Source organism: Myotis myotis, unplaced genomic scaffold (assembly GCF_014108235.1).
Source record: "Myotis myotis isolate mMyoMyo1 unplaced genomic scaffold, mMyoMyo1.p scaffold_m19_p_5, whole genome shotgun sequence".
NCBI lineage: Eukaryota > Metazoa > Chordata > Mammalia > Chiroptera > Vespertilionidae > Myotis > Myotis myotis.
This window is the reverse complement of record NW_023416357.1, coordinates 94326291-94339263: the sequence shown is the minus strand read 5'-3', so window position 1 is coordinate 94339263 and position 12973 is coordinate 94326291. Positions and strand designations below refer to the sequence as shown.

At 54.3% G+C, this 12973-nt stretch overlaps 1 protein-coding gene across 11 annotated transcripts in view; it reads left to right on the top strand.

The window, feature by feature from the left end:
- The window catches only part of CLEC16A (C-type lectin domain containing 16A), a 223024-nt gene extending 210823 nt beyond the window's left edge, over positions 1-12201 (top strand). For 10 of the 11 annotated variants that reach the window (XM_036308096.1, XM_036308097.1, XM_036308102.1 and 7 more), the window contains one exon: positions 8938-12201. In XM_036308096.1, the coding sequence (XP_036163989.1) occupies positions 8938-9293 (356 nt within the window). In that variant the 3' untranslated portion in view covers positions 9294-12201. Of the gene's footprint in view, positions 1-5298; positions 5423-8937 lie in introns of all 11 variants that reach the window. The other variant, XM_036308105.1, reaches the window with a different exon arrangement.
- Positions 12202-12973: the final 772 nt, after the last annotated feature.

Genomic DNA, 12973 nt, shown 5'->3' with positions numbered 1-12973 from the left:
GCACCCATGTGCTACCTGCTGTGCACGTTTCTGTCCGTGTATGTGCACCCAAACACATGATACCTAACATTACATTTGGCATGAAAGGTCTCATCCTGGTGTCGGTAGCCACACCTCTCTTCCATTTTTAAGGAGACACAGCCCACAGTTAAGCTAACAAATGAGCCGTACACTTCTCTGCCTAAAACCGAAACCAGCAAAGAGCCACATTATCAAAATCGGGCCATGTATGCAGATGTTCCCCTGAACAGGCCCTGGGGCTTCGGCTCAGCACCTTCCCCCCGAGGCTCAGGTCCACGGTGCACACGTTCGTTTTCCTTGGTCTCCCTCAGCCCCTCCATCCCTACCCCCACCATCCCCTGCACGGTGCCAACAACATGTCTTTTTGTCTCAGAAATGCAGGGGCTGTTTGCCTGGCTGTTGGGTAGCGAGGCAGTTCCAGTCGATAACTGATGGCCAGACCCTCCTGGGTCTCCGCTCCCGTTGGAGGCATCCTCGGCAGGCCTGCGGGGCCAGCATGCGAGTCCCCATTTGTTATACCGCCTGACGGTGAAAGCCTGAGGCCAGCCTGCCCGTCCGCATCTCTGCAGACACTGAAATAGCTCCCCTCCTGGTGAGGGGCCGGCCCATTGGGCAGCTTGTGCTTCACTCTCAACCCAGAACCCACCTGTTGATCCCTGGAAAGAGAGAGCATCAGAGCGCTCGAGCAACTGCCCATCACAGCTGCCCGGCCACAGGCATCAGCTCTGTCCCAGGGTGGAGGTCTCTGGAGGACCATCATTCCCTTGCCTCGCAATGCCAACTTCCAGGCCAGCCCATCCAGGAGACAGCACCTGGGTTCCCATGTCCCTACAGGGCCAGGTCTGCCCGGAGGGTCCCTGCATCTGCCTGGTACCTTCCCGAGCCATGTCTTACTGAGCCGTGCTGGGTGGGGAGCCAAGGACGGAAAAGGGGAGAAGGTTCTAGTGGGTCGGGTGCCCTTTGGCCAGTTTCCTGGTTTGACGTCAGCCTGGAATGGCGGCCAGCGTTCAGGCGTCTGATTTGGAAAGGCCAGGCCTGTGTTGCCTGCTCAGCAGACTCTCCACCCACAGGGCCTGGCCACAGTCTAGCAGAGGCCGCATCCTTCGAGGGCCAGCGGGCGGGGGTGGGCCAGGGCCTCCCCGCAGCCCAGCCAAGAGGCCACTAGTCCTCAAAGTGGCTTTTGAGGGCACAGTGCTGAATCAGAAGCATTCCTAGCCCTGTTTCCAGAGCCCCCGAGTCCAGGAAGTCCCCATTGTGGAGAGCAGCGGCCAGGTCCCCTGCAGCCGAAACAGCAACTCCAGTGGCTCCTCTGCTCCTGGAGCCGTGCCTTGCTCAGTCAGGTGTTTGGTTAGGGAAGCACACGAGAGATGCCGGCCACCAGGGGACGAGACAGGCCCAGCTTTCCATGTCTCTGCTCCGTGGTTTTGAAACCTGGAGTTGTACAAGGAGACCCATAAAGCCAAGGGTGAGCCTCACACCATCTGAGCCGCCGACATGGCGCAGCACCTGCTGCCCAGCCTTCTCTGTGTACGCTGCTGCATGGTGTCTGCAGCAGCCCCACGCGGCAGGCACTGCTCAGAAGTGCTTCACAGACACCTCCGCATCGAATCCCGCCTCCCATTGTACAGTTGAAAACACGGGGGCTCAGAAAGGCCATGCAGCTTGGTCAAGATGCTGCTGCTAGTGAGGGGGAGCCCTCGCCTTGGCAACTCCCAACTCATGCTCTACCTCTGACACAGCCCCGCAGAATCAGGGGTTCCTAGGTTGGTCTCGGGTACCTCCAAGAGTGTTGCAGAGACTCGGGACACAGGTTTGGGTCCTGGTTGGGGACAGCCCATGAGGTGCACACAGCTCTCCTTCCAGTATGCACAGAGCCCAAATGAAAAGCCACAGCCCGTCCACAGAGAGCCAGAAAACTGTACCTCAGTCAGCAGAGGCTGGGCTATGCGACCCCTGTTGGGGAAAACCTGGTGATCCCCCAAAATCGGCAGCAAAGTGGAGGCCAGACAGCCACATCTCTGTCAGCCCAAATGGCTTTGTCCTTAAAGGAGGGCATGAAACCATTCTGATACCCAGTTGTGTTTCTGCCTCTGCCCTGTGTCCAGGCCAGAGGACCTTAAATTTCCTGTCTGAGTTTGAAAGAGAACAGGTTTATCCCAAATGCAGATTTTCTCAGCTTCCCCCGGGCCTTTAGTACCAGCACTCAAGTTCTGTGGCTGTCAACCCTGACCACAGTAGGGCCCTCTACAGGCCACCCCACCCTGCCCCTCAGCCTCTTAGTGGCTTTCCCTCTGCATCTTTTCTGCCTCAGCCTTGGTACCTCACCTCCACTGTACTCACTTTCTCTAAACAAACAGATTTGTTGAGTCCCTCCCACATGCAGGCACTAGGAATACAGGATAATAAAGGGTGGCATGCACAGGCTAGCCGGGGAGCCCATGGTCCATCAGACGACCACACAGATAAGTGTCCAGTTACAAACTACAACAAAGGAAACGTACAGGGAGCTCGGCCAGCTGAGCAGCTGCAGGAGGGCCGGAGGCTCCTGGAGGAGGCCGCCATGGAGCTGAAAGCCAAAGGGTGAGGGGTTCACCAGGCCAGGGCTCCATGAGGAAGGTGGCCGTGGGCCTCACACAAAAAGAGCCCAGAATCTGGCAGGAGACAGGTTAGTTCCTTCCCCGTCTCCCTGGGGTTGCCCTGTAAATTCTGCCCTCCTAAACACAGACTGGGGCAGCCTGGTTTTGAGAAACAGTCCCCATGCCCATCAGGGCTGAAGCCTGTGGCCCAGCACTGGAAGAGGGCTCCTCCCAAGGGGAAGGGACCCCACCCAGAGGGGTCACTGGTTGCCAGTTGCCCAGAGGTGCCCACTATTCTGGAAGCACCAGCTTCTGATTCGCCATTGCACACCAGACACTGGATGGGTGTGAGTGGCTCTTTAGCAAGTACTGACCCTCAAATCAGGGCCAAGACATACTCCAGACCCAAGGCACAATCAAAGCTGAATTCCCTGGTAACCAAAGTAACCAACCAGAAAGAGTTGGGGCGAGGGATTTTATTTTCACCTTCAGTTATGTGCCTGTTAAAGGTGTGCAGAGGGGACTTTTCTGTCTGGTTTTACCACCCGATACAGGAGTTGACCTGTTCCACTGTCTTTTAAAGTGCTTTGAGATCTTCACGTCTTTCTGGGGAGAGCTGGCACCCTGCACAGGGGAGCATCCAGGAACCCGGCCTCTTGTCGCCCACTCATCCCCAAGAGCTGGCCTGATAGGCCTCAGCTCCTTCCCCAGTGAGAAAATTACAGGGTTGGAGTCAGCACATTTTTTCCTTAAACATTTATGGTTTTGAGAAGCTGAAATTGCAGAGAACATATGGCGGGAAAGAGAAAATAGACCCAATTTTGGAACCAAATGTAAGACCAGTAGGAATTCTTTAGAAATATTTGCTGAGCCTGGTGTCATGGCTCAGTGGTTGAGTGTCGACCTATGAACCAGGAAGTCACCCTTTGATTCCTGGTTGGGGCACATGGCTGCGTTGCTGACTTGATCCCCAGTGTGGGGTGTGCAGGAGGCAGCCAATCAATGATTCTCCCTCATCAATGATGTTTCTATCTCTCTCTCCCTCTCCCTTCCTTTCTGAAATCAATAAAAATATATATATTTTAAAAAGAAATATTTGCTGAGTTACGCCTGTACATACACATGATAATAGTTACACTACACATGTACACACATACACACAAATGCACACATAATCTTTCACACGTGTTCTTGGTGAGCTACTTTGAAGAGGAAGGAAAATCGTTTGTTTAAAAAAATTAAGTTAGAGTTAAGGCCAACCTGCTCTTTTCTTTTTTTAAAATATGTATTTTTTTATTTATATCAGAGAGGAAGAGAGATGGAGAGAGAGATAGAAACATCAATGATGAGAGAGAATCATTAATTGTCTGCCTCCTGCACACGCCCGACTGGGGATCGAGCTGGCAACCCAGGCATGTGCCCTGACCAGGAATTGAACCATGACCTCCTGGTTCCTAGGTCTATGCTCAACCACTGAGCCACACCGGCTGGGCCAGCGTGCTCTTTCTGATGTCCATTCTTAAGGTCCACAGAATTATGAGTTGTGGCCACTGTGACACTACCCCTACAGGAAGAAGGACAATTTGGTTCCTGTCTGGAGCTTGACAGGGGCAGGGTACTGCTCTGCGGAGCCTCCCTCCCCGTCCTCACCTCCCCTTAGGATGATTATTTGAACATATGACCTTCACCCCAGGACATAGTCCCATTTGGACCAACTTAGAGCCAGACAGCCCAAGACTGACCTGCATGTCAGTGAACTCAGTTACCACAGTCGGGCAGGACTTTTAAGGACAGAAACCTGAGTCAAAGGTATTGTCTTTTCTCCACGGCATTTTTAAAAAAATTGCGATAAAATATAAATAACTTAAAATGTACTATTTTAACCATTTTTAAGCTTATATGTTAGTGGCATTAGGTACCTTCGCCTTGTGTTCTGTGGCCTTGATTTTAAGCTTTGCTGTAATCCCGAGTTTGTCTCAGTTGACGGTTCCTTCCTTCCCAGTGAGATGCTCCTAACATTTTTGTTTCAGCCGGTTAGAACCAACCCTCTGGCCTCCCGGCACCAGGTCTCAGATCTTCCTGCCATGGTTCAGTCTTAGTTTTCAAAGGTTCATCACTAGAGCGTCGCCTGGAAAGTGTCACCCATGGCTGGGGAGGATGTCTCAGAGCGCCTTGCCCCGAGGCCTTCCCAGAACTCGCAGAGCTGCGCTCTCGGCTCTCGGGTGCTGACACCGAAGGCCGTCGGCCTCATCGTTGGGTCAGAAATCTGCTTGTTGCACCAGCTGGTTTGGCTCCAATCCTCCAACCACACGGCCTTCCCTCCTCAGAGCCTCCCTCGGATGCAGGGTCCACCTCTTAACCTGCTGGTTTGCATCGAAACTACGGGTCCCTGGTCTCTCACCAAGACCAGATGATGCTGATGGCCCACTCTCTCCATTCCAACAGGACCCAACCTTTGCTGTCCTTATCCCGATTGAGCCCCGACACCATCTCGTCCTGGAGGGACGGAGTGGGAGATGTCTTACTTGCATGGGGGGCTGCGCCCGACGCCCCTGCTGTCACAGCATTCCCTGGGCACTGCCCGGCCCCTTGCACACTCATTGATGCTCAGTGTTCGTCTCTGCTCTGTGCCCCTCTCCATGTCACCTTTCTGTCCTGTTGTTAAAGGCTTTCAATGATCTGTTGCTGTGTTTCCCTCTAGTCAGGAGTGGCAGGAAAGGACGCCGGCGAGTGTTCAGCCTGTCGGAGGCCGACAGTCACGGCGGCCACTGGGTTTAGTGCTTCGAACGGCAGCTGTCACGGCAACTCTGGCACAGTCCATGCAGGCAGGTCTCCTCCGTTAGCCTCCGCGGCCCACGACGCCCCTCGCCCGCCGCATTTGCAGTCAGTGGGCTCTGCTCGGCCAGCGGGCCAGGCTGGGCTCCCAGGACACCAAGTCTTGGCCTGAGAGCCCCCTCAGAGTGGGCATTTCCTCACCTTCCCTGGACTGGAGCTCCCTCCCTTTGTGGCCTCATCTCACCTGAGGATCAAATCCCCTGGCTCTTTCCCCTTCCATGCCAGACCCCCGAAACACTGCCCTTCTGGGCAACACCGCGCAGGCCCGGCCAGGCTCAGCACAGGCCCGCGCCTTCGCAGGACAGCCCAGTGTAGGCCACGGGGTTGGGTGGTAGATTTTGCAATAAGCAAGCAAGAAGTCAGCTTTTTCTTTTCTTTTCTTTTTATCCTGGTCTTGCTCAAAGCTAAGTGATAGATTCCATCACATTCCAGCCAAAGGCCGAAAGTTACAGACACACCAATGGCTCTCACTCCATCATCCCTCTCTTACAATTACGCTCTGGATAGCGGCGAGGGTGCCAGCACTGCCTTCTCCCTCTGTGCTGCCTTAGGGTTTCCCACATGTGCCCTCCCACTTGGCAGCTGCGCTTGCCAGTCAGGAGCCTCCTGCCTTCTTTTGTGTTTAAAAGCTGTTTCCTCTGAGCTTTGCCCTCTGACTTGCTGTGCTGCTCTTTTCTCCCCCACCTCACTCAGGCCTACCTATTCCAGACGAGCACATCAAACCCAGGTTTTTACTGGAAACTGTAACTCACTCAGCAAGGGTCAGCCAGGCCCCTGCCCCAAAGCCAAAGACAGCTTCTGAGGGTGCCGGCCAGGGACGTGATGGTCAGCTTGGGGCAGAGCCACGGGGAGGCCGAGCATCACTCATGGAAGCCTGGACATCCGGGATTTCCCACTCCGGCCTCCCGTCGTCTCCCCTGCCCCTGGCCTGGAAGCCAGAGTGTCCTCCAAATCCCTCACTTCCTGGGCCAGGCCCCAACTTGTGGCCTTAAACCTCATAAACCCCAACTGCAGTAACCTTTGCAGCTCAGCACTTGACCAGAAAACGTGTCCTCGCTGGGCTGTTTCCCCTGGTGAAACCTGCAAAGCCCCCTCCCCAGTGGATAAGTGTGAAGGTCACATTTAAGCAGTTCTTAGTTTAACAATAATAATAAGGTAATAAGGAAAGAATAAATAAAATAAGACAGTGCTGTGGGTGACGGGTAAGAGGAGGCATGTTTTACATGGAAAATATATTTAAACAGCCATGACAATGAAGGGTCATTGTCCTCATCTTACTGACGAGGAACTGTAGCTCCAAAGAACTGAAATCTCTTGTTAGGGTCACAATATAGATTGAATGGTGGCCCCTAAAATACACACCCATGTTCTAATCCCTGGAACCTGTAAATATTACCATATAGGGCAAAAGGTGTGGTTAAGTTAAGGATCCTGAGAGGAGGAGTTTATTCTGGGTTATTCAGGTGAGCCCTGAATAATTTAATAATGGAATGAAAACATGTTTCAGATCTTTAAAAAAAAGTCTATTTTTATGGGAAAAACACCATCTCTTTTTAAGTGTTGGTTCTTTTCCTAAAGAAGTGACTGTGTTGTACATAGGGTGTTCTTTGTCGGTTTGTTTGTTTTCCAACATATCTGATGGCAACTTTCCCACATCCTTGATTTTTCTCATCACCAAAAACCCCGTCAGGGATCAGGGAGAGAGGTTTGCCAGCTTTTTTTGAATATCTGCCTGCAAATGTGGACGGGCAAAGAGGGAACTCTTTACATAGACTTTTTGAGAAAAATGTGAAGGAAATGCTTTGCAGCTCTGTCTCCAGATGGCACAAAAGTGCCATTTGGAGAATTAGTCATTTCTCAACTGTCCTGTCAGCAGCTCGACTTGCATGTGTACCCACATGCACAAGGCTCACGGACACGCACCCACTCATGTGAAGTGAAGTGCGGCCGCGGGGCAGGTGAGCCCCTCTCAGCCACACATCCTGGTGAACGACAGGCAGGCCGTGCTGGGTCAGCCCCTCACCACAGCCGTTCTTAACTGAATGAAGCCAAGTCACAGAATTCGGAGAAACCAGAATGCGTGTGGGGTATTCACCATTCTGTCTCAGGTCACCCTGCTTGAGTCACTTTTTCCACTAATGCCCACAGTGCCACCCTCCAGGAGTGAGGTGAGGACAGGCCCAAAGTCCCACACAGTGGTTTTCTCTGACCTTATTTCACTTAAAAAAAAGGGGGGGGGGTGGCAGCTGTAAAGAAATTAACTGGGACCTTGTAGTGCTCATCTCGCCTGAGAGTCTCCTGGGAAGAAACCCTGCCATGCACTTCGGGGGCTCAATCTGTTGCTTGCACTTTCTCTCCACAATGGGGATCCTCATCCTCTCTCTCCTTTATCCATGCTGTGTGCACTTTGGTTTTATTTTTGCTCTTGGTTTTTCCATTCTGTTGCTCACTGTTGGCAAATTCTATTTTGTTTTGGCTTAACTTATAAGAAAAAAAAACACACAACTAGAATCGCATTGGACAAAAGAATGTCTACCACCATTCCCAAGACCCAGACTCATGGCCCACACTGTCGCCAGCACCTCCAGCCGATGGCTCCTCAACCCATGGTCCATACAGATAGCGATTTGCTTTCCAAGTGAGATGCCCACAGCCTTCTTATCAATGCTTTCAAATTACAGGCAGGTGACATCCTAGAAGATGTTTTCCACAATGCCCTCCAGTCACAACCGTTGTGTCTGTCCAGGCAGGTCCGTCATTGGAAAGCAAATGAGGCCACCTGTCTGTAACCTAATCAAGGGTTTTGAAAAGCACCCAAAAAAGAAATTGCCGCTCTGAGAATAACTGTATAGGGCGGAGCCTCCCCTTCCTTCTGACTTGGTTTCTCCCTGTGGGGACCAGAATGGCCGGGGCGATCACAGTCCCTTTGTGAGTGCTAACTCAGCATTTCAAGAAGGAACAGGAGACAGCAGTCCCAGCTTTGCAAGTTAAAAGGTTCTGTAGAATTCCCTCCTCTGTCTTTTTTATTATTATTATTTCTATATATATATTGCAGTGAGTTCTCTTTTTGGTAAATGTCACCAAATTAGACTCTGGAAATAGCACGAAGTGATAAGCACCCCCAAGCCCATTTTCTCCTTCCAATGCGTGTTTATCATCAGGCAGGTGGGTCAGGCCTGGTGTACCCATACAGCCCCCTGGGCCCTTCCCTGGGCACCCAGGAACTGGGCTTTCATAATCCACCCCAGGATTTTTGCACAAGCCCCTCACTTTTCCTTTGCATCGCAAGTGTGGGTAGCCCTGGGCCCTGACAGATTCCCCCAGGCCTAGGTCAGACTGGTTTCACCAGCTTCTGTGCCCCCAGAAGGAGCACTGGAGCAAGCTGTTCCCTCCACACCTCCATCTCCCACCCAGATCCCCCTGGGCCTTTGTTCAGGACGGGGCAGAGGGTGCCCGCAGAGCAGAAGTCTCAGAGCTAAGTGTCCCTGTGTTTCCCCCCACCCAGATGACGCCGTGACTATGGAACAGCCTCAGCCTAACCTTCCCGACCAGTTGGTGATCGTCAACGAAATGGAAGCAGATGCCAGGCCCTGCAAGAGCCTGGCAAAGAGCGTGGACATGGAGACGGTCAGCCTGTCCCCCAGTCTCACCCCGACCCAGCAGCCCACCATTTCCCTGCTCTGCGAGGACACGGCCGACACACTGAGCGTGGAGTCGCTGACCCTCGTCCCACCTGTGGACCCCCACAGCCTCCATACCCTCGCAGGCATCCCCCCGCCACCCCCACCAGCCGCCGAGAGCACGGTGACCCCAGGCAAGGAGATTGCACATCCAGAGCCAGTGGGCCCCACTGAGCACTAGTCCAAGCCACGCAGCCTCCTCTGGGTGTGGCTCCGCTGGTAGGGACCCGGCCACTGACTCCAAAGACACATTGAGAGCATCGCTGTGACCATCTTCACCACCCCCATGTGCTCCTTCACTCCATTTGAATTCCTCTTTCACTTTCCACTTCTTCAAGAGCAGCTGGGACCCATGGAGACACCCTAGCAAACCCAGAGGACTGAGGTGGCGCCTCAGGAAATGGTTGGGTTCCTGGTCTGCGCGCCCCCAAGCCTGGGTGGCAGGACCCACCACCACCACTCCATCAGCCGGCCCTGCCCAGCTCACAGCTCCTCCGTGCATCCCAGTGTGCACGGAAGAAGCGGACGAGGTCACCATAGGCAGAAATTTGCAGGAAAGCGAACTTCGATAAACATCTCCTTTGGGTATTTATTTCCACTTTTGGCAGAAGGTGGAAAGCATTTATTTTAGAAGCACCTATTTTGTTGAAAAGTCCAAAAAAAAATCCTCAATGCTAAGGTGTAATGTCATGTAAAAAGTGTAAGATTACTGTTAAGTTTTCATTTTCGTTTTCCCCTGAACTTCCCAGTGTTTTGGTTTAGAGTTCTCAGTCTGGCGTTCTCCGTTTTCTTAAGTGATTCTTATTTCTTTATTACTCACTAATTCTGCAGGCCTGTGGGATGATAAGTACCTTCCTGGAAAGTTTAGAATTTTTTTTAAACAAAATAAGGGAGATACGTGTATTCTCAGGTACACAGGGAGCAAAGAGGGTAGGGGTTTCCCTGCCAGCAGCCCAGGGGCCTCACGTTACCTGAAGTCTTTTCATGAAACTGCAGTCAGCTCCTGGTTCAGCACCTGTTCCTGGTCTCTGGGCCAAAAGCAAGCAGGACAGTTACCCAGCATCCTCCTCAGTTGTCCCATCTCTGTTTGCCTAAGAAAGAACCATCGGGGACCGTGAAGCCCCCAGTGGCTGTGATGAGAGCAAAGGCGTGGCAGCAGCATCTACATCGCCTGCTCAACCCTGTGCACTCTTCCTCTCCTGCCACCGCCAAGACACAGCTTGTGTGTTAAATGAACCCCCTCCCTGTGGGCCCGGCGTGCATGGGCCAGTTCTCCCCGGATCCAGTAAAGCAGCCAAGGTTCCTTCCTGCTTGTCACAGCCAAGCGACCCTCCCCCTCTGCCGTGCTGAGACCTTCCGCAGCTTGCCTGCCAGTGTCCACCCGGGTGGCCTCCAGGCGCTCCGCCTGCTCACCACCCACCTCTCCGCCTCCCTCAATCCAGCCGCCACAGCAGGGCCTGGAGGAGACAGTTCCTGCGGGGGACAGGAGTGGTGCCAGTCAGAAGCCCTCCGGGCAGCTGTGCCCACCAATCTTCAACAAAGAAAAGACTTATTTAGGCTGAAGTTCAGGGCCCCAGCAAGAGGAACAAGCCACGGCCAACCGCAGAGCCAGGTGGGACGGGAGAGGAGGACAGTCCGTGGGGAGGAGTGCCGGTGGTACCCCTTCTCCAGCAGCCAGCACGGGTCCTGCGTGATCTGCTTGCACGTAAAACAGCCCAGGCCAGGGCCATGCACTTTTGGTTTTCCAGTGACTCAGGCAGCAGAACTGAAGCCAAGTGACTTCCCAGGTGGAGCCAGGCCCTCCCTGGGACCACTGCCTGCCGTCCGGAATCCAGTGGTACCTGGTGGCTTCGTGGCCTCCGGCACTGACGGAGAAGGTCTCGGCACGGGGACAGCATGCCCAGGGGCCTGTGGCAGCACTGCCCAGGCTTGGGGAGCTGGACGTAGCCTCCATGGACTGTTGAGTGAAAGGTGCAGATCCCCCCCAGCCAGCCGGTAGCTCACCTTTAGGTGTGTGGGTGGGGACTGCTTTCACCCGACACCTTGATGCTGAGGAGGAGGACATATGTCCTTGTGCTGGGAGGTCTGGGGTCTGGAGGAGGCAGGCAGGGTCTTGGCTCTAATGAAGGTCTCATCTCACCAGGTCTTGGCCGTCTTAGCAGCAGTGGAGAACCCCACAAACTTTCACAGCGGGGCACTCCCAGGCTGGCCAGTCCACACAGAGCCCTGGGTCTCAGGTGGGGCAGAGACAGTTAAGCAAGGAATTCTTGGAGAGCCCAGAGCAGGAGGGACCCTCTGACCCATGGGCCCTTAAACTCAGATCTCTGATGTCAGCACACCAGCCCCTGCCCCCACATTCCTGCAGGAGGGGCTGGGGTTGGTCTCACCCTTTCCAAGTCACACTGAGCTCTTGGGTTGGCCACATGAGCCCCCAAACCTCAGCTTTGAAAGTTGCCATGGAGAAGCAGTGTCCTTTCTGGCTTGAGGGAGTGAGGGCGCCTCTCCCCAAAGGCCAGGTGGGGCGAGTTCAAGGAGCTCCCCAGGGAGGAAAAGAGGACCATCCCAAAGCCACAGTGAGAAGGTGGGGCAGATGCCCCATTCCAGGGAGGGGTGGGCAGGAGGGTCCTTCCGCCCCAGCAGGCCTAGGCCTCCCCCTCCGCCTCCGCCAGGCCTGCCCTGCTCTGTGTTCTGCAGGAGGCAGCTTCCACCCAAGCACCGAAGAAACGCATCCTTCACAGATACAGGAGATCTCCAAGGTCTCGAGGTGCACTGTTTAGAAAGGCACGGGGTGAACTGATTCTCGTCTTTTCTAGATGCAATAAGTGAGAAATATCTCGTGTAGTCATGTTGACACTGGGCATAAACTGTAAGGGTTCCCAATGTTCCTCCGAACTGAAAATATGTAAATAAGTTTGTCCCGAGGAGGAGCAGGGTTAGGAAACCTCACGCTTCTGGGCTGAGGGACCGTTCCAGGGAAGTACCTGCTCACCAGGGTGACTCATGCTTCGTGAGCACTGCACACCAGGGTGGAAATGAAAACTGGAACTTCCTTGTAAATTGTTACTTGGCAATAAATGCGAAAGAGCTACCAGAATGTGGCGGCTGCTTCATGTGCTGTGGCAGGGCGGCCACGCAGGCAAAGGGCAGGGTCTCTGCTGTCTGACCCTCAGCCTGTCAGAGCTGTCAGTGTTCCCGTTCCTAAAGGGAGGCAGGGCTGTTCCTGCCCAGAGCTGGGGAAACGCAGGTGCATCAGGTTCCATCCAGAAAGTACCTCCTCCCCGCCTCCCCCTACCCCAACCCTCCTCCCCCCCCCCCCCGCCCCCGCCAGGTGCAGTGAGCCTGATCCATGCTCTGCGTCCCTCACCTGCGGGCCATCGCGCTTCAGGTGGTGCATCCGTGGAAAGGCCGTTAACAGCCCTGCCTCCCCGGGCAGGTGCAGGGAACCTCTGCGTGTGGCTTCCACGTGCTGCTGGGCGGGGGAAGCAGCAGGGCCAGGCATCAGGAAGTTCGTGCTGGGGCGGGCTCCTTCCAGCGCCAGGACATGCACCAGCGTGAGCTCTGGAACTTTCTGGAAATGGGTTCTCACGGCAATTCCTGACGCTCCAGCTTAAACCTTGCCGGACCTTCTGGGCCTTGAGGTACACCCTGAATTGTGTCCAAAGTGAATGGGGCACCACCCACCTACCCACCTCATAGCACAGGTTGAGCGATGCCTCTGGAAGGTAGAGGCTGCTGCGGAGGGCAGGGTGCCCTGGGTGTTCGGTCTCCCACTTGCCCCCAGCAGGGTTCCCTTCCCCTCCCAGCCCAGGTCCTCAAAGGTGCTGGAGTCCCCGGGTTGAAGTTGGATTCTGCTCTGCACCA